This window comes from Gopherus evgoodei, chromosome 4, assembly GCF_007399415.2.
Source record: "Gopherus evgoodei ecotype Sinaloan lineage chromosome 4, rGopEvg1_v1.p, whole genome shotgun sequence".
NCBI classification, from domain to species: Eukaryota; Metazoa; Chordata; order Testudines; family Testudinidae; genus Gopherus; species Gopherus evgoodei.
This window is the reverse complement of record NC_044325.1, coordinates 69,876,784-69,897,775: the sequence shown is the minus strand read 5'-3', so window position 1 is coordinate 69,897,775 and position 20,992 is coordinate 69,876,784. Positions and strand designations below refer to the sequence as shown.

The window sequence follows — 20,992 nt, the reverse complement described above, 5'->3', positions numbered from 1 at the left end:
CCTACAAACCTCTCAACAGTGATTAGGCATGTGGAATCTTGTGACTGCTTCTTACTGTACTACTAAACACAAATCATTTCACTATTGCCTGGTCCATCCCTCCCCACCCACCCCCGCTAGCCTCGATATTTGTTTTTCTCCATTTGTTGACTCTTTTTTATGCCTAAATTATAAGCTCCTTTAGGAGCTGGCGCTATCTACTATGTGTGTGCTATTTCCTGACCATAATTTGACCCTACGGCACTACCACAATTCAAATAAATAGATAATATTAATAATAAATAATAAACTGATGAAGATGAGGAGGATGGAGCAAGCCATTAAAAGCAGAGATTTAGAACAATAACTGAGAGAAGGTAACTGCTTGCTTATTTTTACCCCAGTAACAGAGACAATTCAGTACATGTTTCAATTAATGGGAAGGTATAAACAGGGGTCGGCAACCTTTCAGAACAGGTGTGGCGAGTCTTCATTTATTCACACTAATTTAAGGTTCTGCGTGCCAGTAATACACTTTAACATTTTTAGAAGGTCTCTTTCTATAAGTTATATATTATAAACTAAACTATTGTTGTATGTAAAGTAAATAAGGTTTTAAAAATGTTTAAGAAGCATCATTTAAAATTAAATTAAAATGCAGAGCCCCCCGGAACGATGACCAGGACCCAGGCAGTGTGAGTGCCACTGAAAATCAGTTCGCGTGCCGCCTTCGGCACATGTGCCATAGGTTGCCTACCCTTGGTATAAACTCTGCAAGTCAGGTATTTGATCTCACATGCTATGAAGCATACTATAGTACTGAAAGCCGCAGTGGTGGTCCTTTCAAAGGAAACAAAACCCAGGAGAGCAGACATGTGAAATATAAAAGGAACCTAGAATGCCAAAAAACCTCCTAATTATAAAAATAGCTAAACTCTGGACTGGGTTTCCAAAGGAGGTTGTGCAATCCCCATCATTGGAGGTTTCTAAGGACAGGTGAGACAGTCAGGGATGGTCCAGATATACTTGGTCCTGTCGCAGAGCACGAGATGGACTAGATGACCTCTTGACGTCCCTGCATTTCTATGATTCTTTGAAACTAAGCCACACAGCATTTGTTCTATGCAGCTCACAAATCAATCCAATCCCACATTCAGTAGGACAAAAGAAACTATACACTGAGACTCCCTGTCCCATACATAGCAACCACCTGAGGCAACAACAGTATACTGAGAAAAAATACCCTAAGAAAAATAATATTGTACTACTGATGTGGAACTCAGGGAGATGGCATGGGATCTCTTTAATGGCAGAGCAGGATCATCTAGCTGGTCTGGGAAGAGGCTGCAGCGACTGCCAATCTGGTTTCTTACATAAAGGTCATCTCTCCAATAAAGTTTTTCAGTTTACCAGAAATTAATCAAAAGAGACCTGTGGTTCTTAGGTTTTGGTTGTTCTGGTTGTACAGGATGAACATGGAGAACAAAGGACAATCAAAATCTTCAAGGCACCATATTATAAGGGCCCAAGAGAGTTTTTTGATTTCCTAATTCAGCATCTCACTTTGTGAATTAAAGTAACGGAAAAGAGAATGAACTGATGGGACAGGGTAAGAAAAGAAACAAAGGTAGAAGAGATCCACAAAGACAAATGTGGGAGTTACTTTGAAAATGTTATTTATTCAATTCAATTCCTAGACAGCAGTTTTTAAAAAGAGTGGAGTTTCTCAGATGTAAATATATTTTCTCTTAGCACCACTCTATTTGCTGCTGTTACCGCAGATTCCAACATTTGCCATTAACTATTTTTAAACCTTAACACCTTTTACCCCAGTATTTTGCCATTATTTCTTGGACAACTCAAGTGAAACTCCAGTCACGCACTTTCCCTTCCCTTGCTTGGCAATTAGCACATGAATTATTCAGATGCCAAAGAACTAATATATTTACCTGAATAGTGGTTTTCCCATAATGAATTTACACTGCCCACCTTCCCCTTCTCAAGAATGATTGGTTAGAGCGACACATTAATCCATTATTACATTGAATACCGGGACTGATCTGAGATTTCTCCATTTGGCAACATGTGGTCAAAAGTAGCAATGGGGATTTGTGCTCTTCCAATTGGCTCTTAGCTTCCTAGCACCTAGTGAATTGTATCTAAGATCTCTATTGGAGATTTGGAGCAACCCAGCTACTGACAAAAGGGCAGAAAAAAAGAGATTAAAGTAGGAAAGACATTAACCCAGGATAAAAGATCTAGGAGTAGGAACAGGATAGGATAAGGAATGGAACTGGTTAGGACTTCAGCTTAATCCAGATACATATTTTCTACATGATATGAGGCCTCAGTGCGAGATCTGGCTCCCACGGATTTTGATGGAAGCAGGACATTAGGATTACACACATGATTTTCCTAGCATTGACAGAGTGAGGAAGAACCTCACTAATGAATACACTGAGTTCTTTCTGCAAGCCAAACATACTGTCTGGTTCCTAATGCTGATGGTTTTGTTATACATCATCAGTGTGGAGAGCCAGCATTTGAGGTCACACAGAACTCAACAGAAAGAGTGAATTACTTTTCTAGCTATAGGTCCACTCATACCAAGGGGCTACATTATATTATATAAATTAGATAGATTTGATTAGATGGAATGTGTCAGATTTCCAGATGAAAACTGCATCAGAGGAGCATTTAACAAAGAATTTATTAGAGACTATAAAATCCATGCATGTGTGGGCCAGGTGCTTCTGCTGGAGTAGCGGGTAGATGCCAGACCAACCCTGCTGTAAGAATGGGATTCAGTGAAGCAAATCTCCAAATATTTGCTATTTCTCCCATTTGGACAGCCTTGGAAAAATACCAAACACCAGTGCCTGATATAGTGTAATACTTGGGATCTCAGGATCCAGGTTAATACTGGGATATATATCAATATACAACATTTGTCAAGCTCTGTCAGGTCAAATATAGAGACTTTAATATGACCATTTTTGCTTATTGTCGTTTCAAACTGCAACGACAAGATAAGGAAGACTACAGAAAATCCCCACAGCAAAAGTCAGCAGCTTTGAGTTGCCCAGTTACATCCAACTGCAGATAAAAATCGGGCAGTCAGACAACACCTTTTCAATAGAGGCAGCACCATTATATGATCTCAGTAGCATCCCTCCATTTTATCTATCTTCAAAGTGCATTCTCAGTGCAAGTAGTATGATTGACTCTAAAGAGGCTTACTGCCCCCTAATGGATTTCATGCTAAGACCAGAACTCTGGTTTCAGTTCATACGCTGCAGGTTTGGTTGTTTTAAGTTCAGTTCTGCATAGCGGAACCGTGCGGTCCTGGCTCTGCCCCTCAACATCTATATCCAATAGCATCCGCTCCTCTACAGGAACACCCACCTGGAAAGGAAGCAGAGCAGTAAGTCCTGGCCTCTCCTCTATGGTGCTGCTGCTACTAGCAAAGCAGGAGTCCAGATTGCTTGGGGTGTCAGTACTTGAACTGTTGGCAGAGGATTCACCCCTGGCTTGGCTGGGTGACACAAACCACCAGGGATCAAGCCGCTGCCGATTGGCTGAAGGGCGTGGCCTTGGCAAGAACTCCAGGGTCTTGGGTCTTTCCAGTGTGGAGTCCTGCTGTGCATTCCAGCGTCTTGGGGTTGGAGGAAAGACAAGGTTGGGGTCTGGCAGGCGAGGGACCTCATTTGGATCTCTGCTTGGGCTGGGAGTTTTTAATACACCTATCCAAAAAAGAGAGAGAGAAAAAAAGACACATCAGTTAAGTTGGAGTTATTTAAGGCATCTGACTTCAATGCCCAGATACACTAAAGGCAAGTGCAAAAATAAGGTAATATATCCAAAATTCAGAACCCCTCAGTTTTCATCTGAAACACTATGTGAGGTAGACCACTATGAGCTTGGGGGAGCTTTGACCTTTCCCCCAGAAAATTTTGGTATTGCATTAATAAATATAGGAAACACTGATTTGGGAATAGAAGTTCCAGTGTGGACAAATTATTAAAAGGGGACAAATATAGTTCTCCAAACAACAAAGAAGTCTATAGCCCTGTTGTATTGATTTGAGATAAGAGACTGGTCCACTGGCTTCTGGACTATTCTGGATGCACTAGTGAGACACAGCTGCTCCGATATATAATCGGATCACTTAAAGCTCGAGTAGGAAACCTTAAATCTTGTCACTCAGTGGCTCTGGGATGCTTCACTCTATCATCTTAATGTTCATTTAATGTATTTTAATAGAATATACACAATAAGCACAATGTCTCATCATATGAATTTGTATATGGTGAAGTGTTCCAAAGCAGAATTTTTTGCTCAAAAAAGGAAGTTTTAAATTTTCACTAAAGCTATTTTTAAGAGCATAAATGACTATGTTAACTTGTATCTCACTACAGACCCTGATACAATAGGCCATTGTCCTGGCAGGCTGCAGTTGTTCTAAGTAGCTACAGCCACTTAGATCACAGAACAATTCCAGTGTTTCTCCCCCTATACTGGTAAGGAATTTTGGATGTTGTGGACGCTCAGTCCCTGGTAAAGATTTGGCGGCAGAGCACACCTTGTACTCCCCAACATGAACCCCCTTGCCAATGAACAAAAAGTGGCACCGGCTCAGTCCAGAAGGCCTCAGGTCCATTTCTTGTTGGCTTTCAGAATAGGAGGTGCCTTGAAAGCATAAGGGGAACTTAAGGAAGGGTGAAGTGTGAAGGTGGAATTCTCAGGAACGAACAACAGAAGTGATGTTATACTTGGATAATGCCTTCTGTCTAAGAAACTAATGTAGTAAGCCTCTGTCATAAACAGATAGTTAAGGGTTAATAGAACAGGAGTACGTCATGTCTCTTTTGCCTGTAAAGGGTTAACAAGTTCAGTGAGTCTGGCTGTCACCTGACCAGAGGACAAATCAGGGGACAGGATACTTTCAAATCTTGAGGGAGGGAAGTCTGTGTGTATGCTGTTAGTGTTTGGTTGTTGTTCTCTCTGGGGCTCAGAGGGACCAGACGTGCAACCAGGTTTCTCTCCAATCTCTCCGGTACAGGCTCTTATAAGTTCAGAATAGTGAGTACTGGGTAGATAAGGCGAGTTAGGCTTATGTTTGTTTTCTTTATTTGCAAATGTGTATTTGGCTGGAAGGATTGAAATGTGTATTTGGCTGGGAAGAGTTCAAATGTGTATTTGGCTGGGAGGGTTTTAATTTGTACTTGTATACTTAGACACTGGGAATACCCTCCCAGCCTCCATAGCTGAAAGACCCTATAACATATTCCATCTTAAATGTACAAAGATAATTTTTACTATATTTTCTTTCTTTAATTAAAAGCTTTTCTTGTTTAAGAACCTGATTGGTTTGTTTTTTCTGGTGAGACCCCAGGGGACTGGGTCTGGATTCACCAGGGAATTGGTCGGGAGAAAGGAGGGAAGGGGGAGAGAAAGGTTATTTTCTCTCTGTGTTAGGATTACTTTCTCTCTCAAGGAGCATCTGGGAAGGGGAGAGAGAAGGAGGAGGGGATGTAAATTTTCCTCTCTGTTTTAAGATTCAAGGAGTTTGAATCACAGTGATCTTCCAGGGTAACCCAGGGAGGGGAAGCCTGGGAGAGGCAATGGTGAGGGAAAGGGTTTACTTTCCTTGTGTTAAGATCCAGAGGGACTGGGTCTTGGGGGTCTCCAGGCAAGGTTTTGGGGGGCCAGAGTGTACCAGGCACTGGAATTCCTGGTTGGTGGCAGCGCTACAAGTACTAAGCTGGTAATTAAGCCTAGAGGAATTCATGCTGGTACCCCAACTTTTGGACGCTAAGGTTCAGAGTGGGGGATTATACCAGGACAGCCTCACAATATCCTTTGATGAGGAAACAGAGACAAGGAGGTTATGTGACTTGCCCAAAGTTGCACAGTGAATCAGTGGTGACACCAGGCCTGAACTGATTAGAGCAGGGGGTTCTTAAACTTCATTGCACCACAACCCCCTTCTGACAACAAAAACAACACACAACCCCAGGAGGGGGAACCGAAGCCAGAGTCTGCTTGAGCTCCGCTGCCCCAGGCTGGGGAGGTGAGGGGGTGCAAAGCCAAAGCCCCAGGGTTTCAGCCCTAGACAAGGGGCCTGTAACCTGAGCCCCGCCAGCCAGGGCTGAAGCCCTCAGGTTTCAGCTTTGGCCCTGGGCAGTGGGGCTTGGGTTTTGGTTTCAGCCCTGTGCTCGAGCAAGTCTAAGACAGCCCTGGCGACCCCATTAAAACAGCGTCGTGACCCACTTTGGGGTCCCAACCCACAGGTTGAGAACTGCTGGATTAGAGTATTATTTTATTCATTATTTGTATAAGGTAATGCGTAGGAGCCTTTGCCACAGACCATTGTGCTAGGCACTACATAAACACAGAGTACTCATTCTCTCAATGAACAAAGGCACAAGAGGGAGGGATAGGAGAACCACTGCACCAACTGCCTGGCCTTCATTCTGAAGACTGAGAAAGAGGAGAAGGAGAAACTTACTTGTGCCCAGTGCACCAGTTAAAGAGTTACTGGAAGTGCACCCATTGGGAGAGCACCCATTGGCAACCAGTCCAGCCGCTTTGATGGCCCCATCAGAAGGGGTTCGCCTGTGCCCCCTTTGCTGGGCATGGGAAGAGAGAGTCACATGTGTGGGAGTCAGGGATTGGTTGGGGTCCTGCTTGAACCTCTCAATGCGTACATTGACCAGTGGGTTGGTAACTACTGGCAAGGGAGCCTTGACAGTCATAGGGCTGATGGGCATCTCATACACCACAATCTCATCACTGTCTGAGCGCAGCAGGGAGCGGGTGGAGTTACATTCAGAAATTGAAGACAGGGAGAGGAGGGTCAGTGAGGTGGATGGCTCGCCCAGCAGCAGCAGGGGGTCCTCTTTCTTGAAGAGCTTCCGGGAAGGTGGGCTGGTGCTTCTGCGTGGGCGCCCAGACCGCTGGAAAATACTGTCACGCTTCTTCTTCTCCTCCTTGGGTGGTTCCAACTCATCCTGGGTCAGCAACTGGCACTTGCCTGCCTCCAACAGATCAAAGCCCAGGCCTGCAGCAGCCAGCACTGCTCCGCAACCAAGCAAGGCAATCTCCCACTGCTTATGCTGAGAACCACTCCGCTTAAGGCTATTGGTGGGCGTGAGCTGAGGGGTGCTTGTAGCAGAATTCATAGGGGTGGACTCCTCATTGGCATCACTGGGTGGGCCATCCAAGTCTCCGCTCTTCTGAAAAGGAATGCAGAGGTACGATGGGGTGCGCCCAGGTGAAGGGTGCACTTCGTCTCCATTAAGACACTCGCTGTCTTCATCCTCTGCAAAGCAAATGAAAAATACTTTGTGTTGGCATAACATTTTCACCAGAGAATCACAACGTACCTTACAAACATGAATGGATTAAGCTTCACAAAGCATGCAAAGGAGGAAATGCCTTCATCTAAACACTAACTGTTTAACCATAGTCAAATGTGATTGGCACTTCTGTCCAAGCTAGGCAATCCAAGACTGCACAAAAAGCTGGCCCTTGTGGATGTGAATCCAGCTCTCAAAGCCGGTGCAGGCTGGGAGCACTGAAAAGGTAGAGAATAGATAAATCACATGTTCAGCTGTGACCCCTACTGGCTGACCAAGCGTAGCTTTCTGAAAAGAGCTTGTCAGCCTTCCCAGCTGCAGTATATTTACACATGATAAGGACATGAATAGAAAGGTAGGAAATGAAACAAGAACCACTCCCACAGTATTTCCTGTAAGTGATCTATCCCTATATTGCAGCACCCAAATATCCTTTCCCAACAGCATTATTAACAAGACCACAAAGTTTCTAAGGAATGTGGCGCTACCAAAGAGAACAGAGAGCTGGACAGTGGTTTTGAGAGGTTTGGGGTAAGAACTGGTGAGCTGCAGAGTGAGAGAGAGTGAGTGTGGAGAGATGGGAGGGGAATGAACACACAGAAAATCCAAAAGACGAGTTGAGAAAGGGCATTCCTTGTGGAAATTAAGGGGAAATAGTGAGCCACCAAAGTGAAGACATCAGAGTAAGATGCCTTGGATGAATAGAATTGCTCACTGAAGGATGTGTACACGTGCGTGAAATAAAGTACATGGTCTGCCCTTACCCATCTCTGCTAGGCTGGTGAATCCTGGCAAGGCAGGTGTAGTTCTCTGGACCTTCCCTAGGTTTGGAGCACTAGATGACCATTGTTTGTATCCATCTACCAGAGACTTCAGGCTGGAGGAGGAAAAGACAGGGAAAAGTATGTATTACACAAGACTAATATAACTGAGTTCAAAAAAGAATTAAATAAGTTAATGGAGGGTGGCTAATAGCCATTGATGTATCTAAGATAATCAAGGATGCAACCCCATGCTCTAGGCATTCCTGAACCTCTGACTGCTAGAACCTGAGACAGGGAGACAGGGGATGGATCACTTGAAAAATTGGTTTTGTTCACTCCCTCTGAAGCATCTGGCACTGATCACTGTCAGAAGACAGGATACTAAGCTAGATGGACCACTGGTCTGACACAGTATGGCCTTTCTTATGACTCTTCTCCCCTACATTTCCAAATACTATTCCGTTTAGGACTGAAGACCTGGGCCAATTCATCTCCACATAGACAGAGCTAATGGCCTCCTGAAGTAAGACATTTTGCAACAAAGACATGTTTCCACCACGAAAGGAAAAAAAATGAAAAAGCATCTCTCCTACTGTACTACAATGTGGCAAGCACAGGGATGTTTGCTGAGAGTCAATTATGTGTTGGGGTGCAAGACTTTACAAAATACCATTTTAAACAGAACATGCGGAGGCAATTATAGAAGATACAGAAACTACACAAAACTCGCATTTTAAGGCAGGTGCAACAATATATAGCGAGCAAAGAAAATTAATCTCCAAGAATATTTCAGCATAAAACACAAAGCAATAATGAAAGATGAAAATCACTGCAGGGAATGGGATGTGCCAAGGTCATGCCTTGTATATTTAACCCTTTCCAAAAAACAATTTTAGAGCAACCAGTTAACAGTGGTAATAGTCACACGTATAACTCCAGTGCACCTTGGAATGATTATACTGCAGACCCAACAGTCAATGCAGCCATCTAGTGTATGACTGTATCATTCATTTTCTTCTAAATATGGGCCAGAACTAAAAGCTCTAATCCAAACTCAAACTTTAGGGGAGTTAGGATCTGCAGCCAAACTTTTTGTAGCCCAGATGGATCTTTACTTTCCATCCACACAAGCGTGTTACCATCACATTGTTTACTTCCTAGGGCCACTGTCAAGCCACTGTAAATGTCAGAACTTTCAGTGGTACAACTTTTTGGCACATCAGCAAGGATATCAGCACCCATTAATTGTCTTGTACTATCTGGACTTGCAGATCTGAAGTGACTCTCTTCAAACTCCTAAACTTATACACTTCACAGCTTAGGTGAAGAGCTAAGACCCAGCTAAGAGAGTCAGAAGCTGAGAGAGAGGTGGTTTAACCATGCCGATAAGTCAAGGTCAGCAATCTCACTGTACTATGGATGTGCACACATTATCTCAATGGGCTGGGAAAGAGCATGTTTAATGGTCAGAGAATGAGTGTGCAGATCAGGAGATCTGGGTTATATTCCTACCTGTGTTGGTGACTTGTGTGATCTTGGGGAAATCATACAATTCTCCTGTGCTTGTTTCACAAATCTATAAAATGTGAATGATACTGACCTCCTTCCGGGGTTCTCATGAAGCTTAATTCATTACTGGAGGCACTCTGCACTTTTTAGTGCCTTTCACCTAGGATCTGGATCTCAAACTATTATTATTACAGATTTCATTGTGTGGGTATGCATTTCCTTTACTCTCTATTTAATTAAGGTTGCTCCTGTAATTCACTGGACAGAGGACTATCTTTTTGTAGCAATACTGCAAAGACTACACTTGATTTTGCACATGATCAGTTGGGTAATGACTGTTGCAATATCTTAGAACCATAGATATTATTTCCAATTTAGGGGCATAGTTTTAAATTACATTAAAAGCATTCTGTTCTTATCGGTCTTGAGATATTATCATTCTTCCACATTAATCATTCCCACTAGAGTGCGTGCAATATCTTGCCATGAGTTTGAACCCAGTCAGCACAATGTTGATCTTATGTCCCAATGGAAGGCGTCCCTATGACTTAGCAACAAGAGTGTGATTGATGGGGTGACCTATACAAGGACAAAATTCTATATCATGATTTATTCATCTCAAGATGTGCTGTAACTATGTGCTAAAACAACCTGGTAGCTTTAGTTATATTTAAGTATCCCACCTATATATACACACCTGGATAAACAAACACAGAGGAGACATTAAGGAATGGACAGATGGTCAATGGAAGCAAAAAGAAGAGGGGGCACTATGCTCACCCCAAGGGTAAATGCCAAGGTCTTTTATAAGGTGTATAGACAATTAGTATGGAGTCTTTCTCCGTGGAGTTGGAAGGGTATGTACTAGGTTCTCAATGTATACAGACGGTAAACAGCAAAACAGTGAATAATGCACAACTATTGTCAGTCTAGCCTTCACCTTCGTCCTGATATCCCTGAAGATTACAGGGGTGTTCTGGGCTGACCTTTGTGGCACAGCACGACACATCAACTTCATCTGCTTCTCTATGCCTCCTTCTAGACACAGCTTCCTTCATAAAAAAGCAGAGGTCGAAGATTCATTGGCACTGAAAGTGAGCCTTACTTTGAATATGAAGACTAAGAGTGATCAGAATAATTCCAAGACTTTGCTGAAGTTGACTAATTATTATTTTCACCTCATTCTTACATTCTTTTACCATTTCACTCCCACCCAAATTACAAACATTGCTACCCACAGTCCCTGCAGGCCTGACAATGAGACTGCTGCACAACATATACGCCACTAGGGTGCGCTTGAAAGAAGTTCAACATATATATTCCACTTGCTAAAGCATGTCACCTCTGGAACAATACTAGCAGCCAAACAACCTACTTTAGCCCCAAACCCACCCCAGCACCTTTTTTTTTTTTTTTTTTTTTTGGGAGGGGATGGAGCTAGGTCTAGATTTTTTCAGTTTGGGTGGGAAAGTTGATAAAGTATTCATATATTTATGTTATGAGAAAGTAGTAACTACGTTCATCCTCCTCAGCTTCCCTTCCTACTAGAAAACCTGTTATCCCTCTCCTTGGGAATTCCTACAAGCTCCTTTAGCCTGTGAGTTGATTAGATCTCATTTGGTCAGTAAATTGCCAAACGTGTAATGGGATCCTTAACAATGTCTCATCTGAGAGAGAGAGTCTCCAACAGTACACTGTCCTTTAAACACCATGCTGGGGCATTGGTACAGTACTGATGCAGGCGAGCATGTCTGCTACTGAATTTCCAACACCACTTTTTGCAGCAAACGGATTTTCTTTGAAAGTCCCTCATCTACATATTGATCAGGTTATGTCTTGCTTGGCTTGCGAGATCTGAAAGGGATCACAGCTCAAGGGCCTATAGCTACCATAAATCCATAAATGTCAGCTTCAGTCCAAAAGAACATTAAAATCACACAAACACTAACAACCCAACTGCTGGTATGAAAACCTGAAAGTGTCTATCCCTAGGCAGAACAAAAATCTACCATGTCACAACAGCAGGCTGAGGCCAGGTCACTCTATCAGCTGACTTGAGGTCTACTAGGGCTAGTGGGGCTCAGAATTAGAAGACTAAGGGTTTCCATCACACACCCTAAAGTAAATATCACAAAGTCACAATGTAAATGTCATGACACTGTTCCAAGTTATGTTCAGCCTTAATCAGCCCCTGCCAGTTCAGCATATCAGCCTGTTATCAGGTATGCATATCTCTGCAGTTCATAGACAAGCTTTAAAAGGATAAAAATAATCACTGTCATTTTTCAGTGACTGGCTTTATATAAACCTGAATTTAGAGTGCAGGTTCCCCCCTCACCCAGGAGCTCTGGCTATCAGCCCCAGGTAGCTGGGGCTTGTGCAAAAGGAACATGCACCCCCGGGAGGTGGGGATAAAAGGGACAGCCAGAGTCTCACCACCCAGGCTCAGGCTCTCCTTTCCCTCCCCTCAATCTCTGACTGGGAGGCAGCCCAGGCTTGGGCGCTCCCCGCACCAATCCCTTACAGGGAGGCAGCCTGGGCTCTCCTCCTTCCTCCCACCCAAACCCTCACCTGGAGGTGGCAGGGCTCCAGCTGTCAGCCCTGGGGTGGCAGCAGCAGCGCAGAAGTAAGGGTGGCAATGAGGCATTAAGTCTGCTGTGAAAAGTGATATTGATGAATATTACTTTTCACATTGCCACCCTTACTTCTCTGTTGCTGCTGGCATGGCGCTGCCTTCAGAGCTGAGCACCAGTGAGCAGCCGCGGCTCTCCACTCTGCCTTGAGAGCTGGGTGATGGTTAATGTATTGGTGGGTGGGTGGGTGGGTAGTATAAAGGACTACAGACACACAGAAGGTGGGCCCAAATAAGTTTAAGAACCACTGATCTAGTCTGACCTTTGGTAAAACAAAGCACCCAGAACTTGTTGAAAAAATTCCTAGAGGATCTCTTTTAGAAAAACATCCAATCTTGATTTAAAAATTGCCAGTGACTGAGAATCCACCACGACCCATAGTAAACTGTTTCAATGGTTACCACTCTCACTGTTAAATCTTTATTTCCCTTCCCCGCCCCAAATTTGTCTAGCTTTAGCTTCCAGCCATTGGATTGTGTTATATCTTTCACGGATAAATTGAAGAGCTCATTATCAAATATTTGTTCACCATGTAAGTACTTATATGGTAATCAAGTCATCCCATAACCTTCTCTTTGTTAAGCTAAACAGATTGAGCTCCTTGAGTCTATCACTATAATACGGGTCTTTTAATCCTTTAATCATTCTCATGGCTCTTCCCTGAACACTCTCCAATTTATCAACTTGTTACTGTAACTCTTTTTTTTTTAAATCCCTGTTGGAAAAGACATGGCAAAGGATAAAGGAAATAAGGATTCAAGATGCCTTAGCAGAGAGCTATGTAGACAACTGAAATGACAAGAATGTTGTCAGCCAGGATTAAAGAGCACTGGCACAGCTCTGTGCGAAAAGCTTGCAAGGGGATTTTTTACCTATGTCTGGCACTTACGTGATGAGCCTTAAAATTTACCTTTAACTAACCAAAAATAAAATAAAAGTGGGCAGCGTGCCTTAGAGTGACTGCAGCTTATTGCAGCTCTGTCTGCTTTGAAGAGCCTCTCAGTCTGGCACGATTTCAATGAGCAGCAAGGGCTCATCATGTATTCACTGCATTGCCCATTCAGCAAAATAGTCACCATGTTCCAGATGCTGCTCTGTACAATGCTGTGACCTTACTGAGTTCCTCTGTAAGAGGAGAACAGTCAGTTACAGAGATAACACCTCAGTTTTGCAGGGAACAGGATTAAGTTAATTTCAATCACTCTTAGGAAACTGGCAAATCCCATCCTCCTAGCTCCCTGTGCACAATAGATGCTTCACTCTTTCCAGCTGTTGTTTTGGAGAGGAGAATTGGAAGAGATGAAGAGATTTTAGAATCATAGAATATTAGAGTTATAAGAGACCTCGGGAGGTCATCTAGTCCAATCCCCTGCTCAAAGCAGGACCAACACCAACTAAATCAGAGTTCCAACTCTCTCAGAGTTCCAACAAAAGGCTTCTGGACTTCAAGGCAGAAGCATTTTCCACCATCAACATTTTTTCCTCCCCCTGTTAAATGTAATGCTGGTGAAAGGCATGGGACTATGTGATAAATAAAAGCATTCATTTTCAAGAGTTATCTACAGAACAGATACAGCTTGAGTAGTGGCCTTGAAAGCTCTCTCCACATTGTCCTACTAATATGCCTCAAAAGCCTGGGCTAGAAAGACCACCATTTAAGGGCAATTGTAATTGAATTTCGATGGACCATTCAATCCTTGGCTTTTCTGCGGGGGGCAATCAATGTCAATTTTGGAGGGCAGGTTTGTTATATGGACACTTATCTTCCAGGAATTTGGCAAACTAACAGACACCAGACTTATTTCAGATAGGCTACTGACCAGCTATCAGACTTTTTCCTCTACAAATCTGGGCTGAATCCAGACTAGTAACCTAGGTGTGAAAGGCTCTATATCCAACCTTCAAACCTATGAGGCATCAAGTCACCTCAGAATTTTTAATAATATCATTAAAAATAAATACTTTTAAGCAGCATCTCAAAAATGTTGAGGTTTGAATCTTGGTATACAGTCTTCACGTAAGACTGGAACCACAGAACAGAAATCAACAGCAGCAGACTTGACACAAGTATACACATACTTTTTTAAAAGCCTGAAAAAAATATCTACCTGGCTCCTCTAGTCCCGGCTTAATAATACTACACCAGAGAAGGAAAATATTTATTTGAAGGTGTCATAAACAGACAGTTACGGGTTAATGCCTCTTTTACCTGTAAAAGGTAAAGAAGCTCAGTAAACCTAGCTGACACCTGACCAGAGGGCCAATAAGGGGAGAAGATACTTTCAAATGGAGGGAAGTTTTTGTTTGTGCTCTTTGTTTTGGGGGTTGTTCACTCTTGGGACTAAAAGGGACCAGACATCAATCCAGGTTCTCCAAATCTTTCTGAATCAGTCTCTCATGTTTCAAACTTGTAAGTAATAGCCAGGCAAGGCGTGTTAGTCTTATTTTTGTTTTCTCAACTTGTAAATGTTCCTTTTTTGCTGGGAGGATTTTACCTCTGTTTGCTGTAACTTTGAATCTAAGGCTAGAGGGGGTTCCTCTAGGCTATATGAATCTGATCACCCCGTAAAATATTTTCCATCCTGATTTTACAGAGATGATTTTTACTTTTCTTTATTTAATTAAAAGCTTTCTTTTTAAGAACCTGATTGATTTCTCCTTGTTTTAAGATCCAAGGGGATTGGATCTGGACTCACCAGGGATTGGTGGGGGGGGAAAGAGGGGGAATGGTTAATTTCTCCTTGTTTTAAGACCCAAGGGGATTTGGATCTGGACTCACCAGGGATTGGTGGGGGGGGGGGAAGGGGGAGGATGGTTAATTTCTCCTTGTTTTAAGATCCAAGGGGATTGGATTTGGACTCACCAGGGATTGGTGGGGGGGGGAAAGAGGGGGAATGGTTAATTTCTCCTTGTTTTAAGACCCAAGGGGATTTGGATCTGGACTCACCAGGGATTGGTGGGGGGGGGAAGGGGGAGGATGGTTAATTTCTCCTTGTTTTAAGACCCAAGGGGATTGGATCTGGACTCACCAGGGATTGGTGGGGGGGGAAAGAGGGGGAATGGTTAATTTCTCCTTGTTTTAAGATCCAAGGGGATTGGATCTGGACTCACCAGGGATTGGTGGGGGGGGAAAGAGGGGGAATGGTTAATTTCTCCTTGTTTTAAGACCCAAGGGGATTTGGATCTGGACTCACCAGGGATTGGTGGGGGGGGGGAAGGGGGAGGATGGTTAATTTCTCCTTGTTTTAAGATCCAAGGGGATTGGATTTGGACTCACCAGGGATTGGTGGGGGGGGGAAAGAGGGGGAATGGTTAATTTCTCCTTGTTTTAAGACCCAAGGGGATTTGGATCTGGACTCACCAGGGATTGGTGGGGGGGGGAAGGGGGAGGATGGTTAATTTCTCCTTGTTTTAAGACCCAAGGGGATTGGATCTGGACTCACCAGGGATTGGTGGGGGGGGAAAGAGGGGGAATGGTTAATTTCTCCTTGTTTTAAGACCCAAGGGGATTTGGATCTGGACTCACCAGGGATTGGTGGGGGGGGGGAAGGGGGAGGATGGTTAATTTCTCCTTGTTTTAAGATCCAAGGGATTTGGATCTGTGTTCACCAGGGAATTGGTGAAGTCCCTCAAGGCAACCCAGGGAGGGGAAAGTTTTGGGGGGACAGAGAGTGCTCCAGACATTGAATTTCTGGATGGTGGCAGTGTTACCAGATCTAAGCTAGTAATTAAGCTTAGAAGTGTCCATGCAGGTCCCCACATCTGTACCCTAAAGTCAGAGTGGGGGAGGAACCTTGACAGAAGGTATAAATATGAAGAATGGAGAAGAATATTTCAGGGTAGTCCAAAGGGGGTATAATTAGAAGCTGGAGGATATTGAGCTACAGAAAATTTAGACTGAATATCAGGAAAAGATACCTAATATCTGAGAGTTATTAGCCGTGCAATAGTCTCCTAAGCAAAATGGAAAAACCCCACCACTTTAAATCTACCCTGGATGAAGCACTGGAAAGCACGCTGAAAACAATGCTGCACTGGATCACTGAGGATGGATTAGATGAGACTTTACCTGTTTCTTCTATCTCTAATGTCTGTGAGACAATGGATAAATAATTATTTCAGTTGAAAATTGAGGCAGATCTGCAGGACAGAGCTGGAGTTTTACCAGGCAGCCCTTCTGAGAACCACGTGCTCGTAAGCAGCTTTAAAGTTCAGAAAACTTTGGCCACTCACACCTCCCCCCAAGACCCTCCCTGTTTGTTCTTACCCATCTTCTCCTACAGTTAACTCTTTATGGCAAAGAGAACTTGGTCCCCAGGTACGCCCTTTCTTCTTCTGGCTTCTCTTCTCTTCCTCCTCTCCTTCCTCCTTTTGTAGGACTGAGTTGCATCCCCATGCTTTGCTGCTTTCGCCAGGTGTCACTAAGGAAACCAATAAATGTGTGGGGGGGAGAGAAAAGATGGGCATGTGGGGCAGGAAAAACACAAAATGCTGCCTTCACCTCCTGAGTGGCAATGTAGCACTCTGCAGCACTGGTGAAAAGAGAAGCAAGGCACAATGCTACAGACCCTGAAGGAAATGTATTAACATTACTTAACCAACCACCTGAAGAGTGTGAGGTGCTCACCAACATCAATTTAGCCACACAACACCCACATGACACAGATAGATTTGTTTTAATCCTTATTTTAGAGATGGAGAAACTGGCACAGAGGTTAAGTAGCTTGCCTAGGGGTCTCACAGGAAATCTGTGGCAAAGCAGGGAATAGAATACAAACCCAAAGGAGGTTTGCCAAAGGCAATGGCTGTGTAACCCTCCTTTATCATGCCTCAACCCTGAGCCTGAAAGAGCACCCTGAGAGGCCTTCATAGCCTATTTAATCCTTGGGTTCTCTTCTAAAACTGCCAACAAGAGAATAGAAATCCAACTTCCATGGTGCTGAGACCCACACTAATCACTAGGCAACACTACCTTCATATTGCTCTTCAAAATGTACTTGTGTCCCCTTTAAGGTCTCCACTGCTTGTTATGACAGGGCCACATTCCCACACCAATTGCTTCCATTTTTCTTGAAATGTTTTTACCAAACAATTTCCATTCCTTTGCCACACAGTTCTCTTTCAGCCTATTCAGCTGATCCACCTCAAAAATACATTCTGAACTTCCAAATATATCCCATACATTTAGTTATAGCAAGCAGGCTATATCCCTGAGAAATATACTTCCAATACAATCAATCAGCAAGTGCCCAGAAACACAAACAAGTGAGGTTCAATTTCTGGGAGAAGGAACATTCCCCACCTACTCCCCACAGTTAGACTTCATTCAGGAACGTTTATAGGCCTTTCCTAAACAAGACTCAACACCCCACTGCAGCACCTGCTAGACATATTATATTTCTTCCCAAGTTCAATGTTATAGTAAGCTCCTTACACTGTATGGCCCTGAGTCTGGGAATGACGGTAGGACTTGCAGGAGGACTGGAACAACTACTGATCAAGCTTTTCCTTTTGTCCATGGTTGGAGATGCTTGCACAGTGAACTTGTGCTGGAAATCTGTTTAAAAAAAAAACCAAAATCACAATTAAAATACTCATTCATAAAACACAACAAAGAAGATTATTAATTCTTTCTGGTACCTTTGCAGAATGGCATCAGTGTTTCAGTGCATCTTTGCAGGCACATAAATCTCCAATTTGCACACACACCTAACGCAGCCTGAACATTAGCGCTTTGCATCTGGACATACAACTGCAAAGGAGCCGCATATAAGTGTGTCCAGTTGGGGACTGACATTCCTACCCATATGTACCTGCATAATTTTTCAGGTAGAAACCTTTTCATCTCATTTCCCAAAGAGGCTTATGGGGCAAGCTAAAATTCATGAAACAAATGTTTACAATCTTATTAAAGATGGTTATTATTAAAAATATAATCTACCACCATCTCTTCCCCCCAACTCTCAGTCTTCCTTCGGAGAGAGAGTTAACTGTGCAGTATATGTTAAGAACCATCTATAACAAGGCTGCCAACTCTGGGTGAATTATGTAATCAAACACATGCAGCTTTCTGTTTCCCGCCATTTTGGAACTCCCCAAGCAATTTGCACATTCAGTACCCACTCTTATCACAATGGACTCACTACTCAATTGGCAGCCATCCTCATTCTCCCACCTACTTTCCCAATTGCTGGCCAACCAAGTGACATTTTCCATCCAGTCTTGAGGGAACGAAGCAGCAATCTAATTCTGTATTTATGAGCTAAATGGTGCTGAGAAGTTGAGTGCTGTAGTCCTCATAATCTTCCCTTAGCTACCCAACATGACTCTCAGAGTCCCACGGCCATTTCCCACACCAGCAGTGTAATGGACTATGGTTGCTGTTCCGATATCAAATATACCCACATGAGCTTTATTTAGCAATAAGAAGACTCCAGAGTAGACACTTCCACCACTTTCAGGTATTGCCTTCAATGAAAGTGGGCATTTGGGGTATTGTTGAACTAAATGTTGCATTGGTAGTTAAAATTAATATTTTGCTTTACAGTGAATTTCCTGATACCAGCTGCAGACTAGTGATTTGTGCTACAAACACTCAAACATTCAACATTCCTCTTTAACCACATCCTTACCCTTTGGACAATGTTATTCATAGTGCATCCTATTGTTACCATTTCCCATGTTTTTCCCTCTAACCACTAATCTTTAATTTCTTGATGCCAAAGAGGTTGGGATTTTTTAAGGCACATCTTGTGACCATCAATGGGACATTCTACGACTGCAGGCACAAAGGAGCTACATTTAACAGAAACTCATTTGGCACAAGAGGACCCCTCTATAACCCGGCACTACAGCATCACTGACCTGAAGGGAGGCTGATGCGATTGCCATCTTTCAACTTAAGACGGTTCTTCTTGAACTTGCCTATGCGCTTCTTTACCCGAGGCTTCTCCTGGCACAGCTGGTGGATGATGATGTTGAGCTCCCTTTCTAGGATGTCAATCTCACGCTCTGCCAACTCCTGCTCCCGCCGCCGCAGCAGCTCCTCATGGTTCTTCTGCTGGAGTGCAGCACGGGTCAGCTCCTCCTCCCACGTGCGTAGCTCCTGCGGGGAGGAAAGAGAGAAGAATTCCATAGATCACAAGTATGACATATGAGTTCTGAAACTACTCTACCTACTAGAGGAGCAAATCCAAAGATGGCTGGAGTTCATTACTGGCCTGGTTCACATACTCAGCAAGGAGGCCAAGGAGTGAAGTGACAGAGACTGAACTCCACTCTCCCCTTTCAAAGCTGTCCCTCCAGCTCAGGGTTGAGGCACTTTGACAGGGCAATGTGGGAGAAGCTTATTCTGCTGCTGGTCATGATGTGTCTGATCTGCGATTAAACAAAGAACTTCAGTCTCTACAGAGGTCAGCCAGGCACTTTTCAAGCACTATACTGACTGCAAAAATAAAGTAAGCATTTCCAACTTTGGCATGTTAGATGTTGTTCCCTTTAACTAGTATAAAATATTTCAGATGTAGGTGCTTTCCCTAATACGTACAGTTAGATATTTAACTTGGAGAAAAATGTTTCAAGATAAAAGACTGAACATTACAATGTGCATCAAAAGATTCGGCTCTGCATCAGATCTCTTGATAAGCACAGATTTGATTATGCTACTGGAGACTCAGCCAGAACTTTCACATATGCTGGCTTGTTCAGGTCTGGGTATTGCCATTATCACAGGGGAGCCAGGGAGTAGGTAGCATATGTCCACATCAATGAACACAGCAACTTCAGACTTTCCACCTTTCCAGCAAGATGACGACAGCAGTTGAAGCTGGATGCTTGCTTTCCAGGTATCTGGGAGGGTGAACGGGGGAAGACATGGGCTATGGCAGCTCATTTTTGCAGGATTTGTTCAGAATTTCCAACTGTTAACTCCCTCTTGTTTTCCTGACTAAATCAGCATCTACATTAATTTGTTTAAATTGACTTCAAAACAATCTAAAAATTAAAATGTTCCCATCTAGCGCATCATAAGACAGAAAACAAAACAAAAAACCTAGCTCCAACGTAAGGCAACCAAACGGAGGAACTAGGATTACTGGTGCAGGAAGTGAAACAAGATATTATAGGGATAACAGAAACATGGTAGAATAGTAGTCATGACTGGAGTACAGGTACTGAACGGTATGTGCTGTTGAGGAAAGACAGAAATAAAAGGTAAAGGCAGTGGACTAGCATTGCACATTAATGACAAGGTACACCTTAAAGAAATTAGAAGTGATGGAATGGGAAAACAGAATCTGTTGGTGACCAAAATCACTTTGAGGAAGAAAGATAACAGAAGCTCCAATGAGATAGTGCTTGGGATATGCTACAGACCCAAAGGATCCTATTTGGATATGGATAGAGACCTTTAATGAAATAAGTATTAGTAGGAATTGTGTGATTATGGGAGACTTGAATTTCCAAGATATAGATTGACGGACAAGTGCTACTAATAAGAGCAAGGCCCAGATATTTCTCGATGTGATGGCTGAAAGTTTTCTCCACCAAATAATCACCGAACCAACAAGAGGTGACACCATTTTAAATTTAGTATTGGTAAGCAACAAGAACCTCACAAAAGAACTGGCTGTAGAGGGCAACTTTGGATCAAGTGATCATAAGCTAATTCAGTTTACACTAAATGGAAGGATAAACAAAAATAGGTCTGCAAGTAGGATTTTTTTTATTTCAAAAGGGTAAACTTCAA

The 20,992-nt window shown here is 43.2% G+C and overlaps 1 protein-coding gene across 1 annotated transcript in view; it reads right to left on the bottom strand.

Annotated features, from left to right (window-relative positions):
* Positions 1 to 1,170: 1,170 nt before the first annotated feature.
* Positions 1,171 to 20,992, bottom strand: part of MAP3K9 (mitogen-activated protein kinase kinase kinase 9) — a 61,505-nt gene continuing 41,683 nt past the window's right edge. Inside the window, exons 6-11 of the mRNA XM_030559670.1 lie at positions 19,111 to 19,351; positions 17,681 to 17,803; positions 16,514 to 16,667; positions 8,105 to 8,217; positions 6,491 to 7,303; positions 1,171 to 3,722 (exon numbers count right to left, since the gene is read on the bottom strand). Of these exons, the coding sequence (XP_030415530.1) occupies positions 3,241 to 3,722; positions 6,491 to 7,303; positions 8,105 to 8,217; positions 16,514 to 16,667; positions 17,681 to 17,803; positions 19,111 to 19,351 (1,926 nt within the window). The 3' untranslated portion in view covers positions 1,171 to 3,240. The remainder of the gene's footprint in view (positions 3,723 to 6,490; positions 7,304 to 8,104; positions 8,218 to 16,513; positions 16,668 to 17,680; positions 17,804 to 19,110; positions 19,352 to 20,992) is intronic.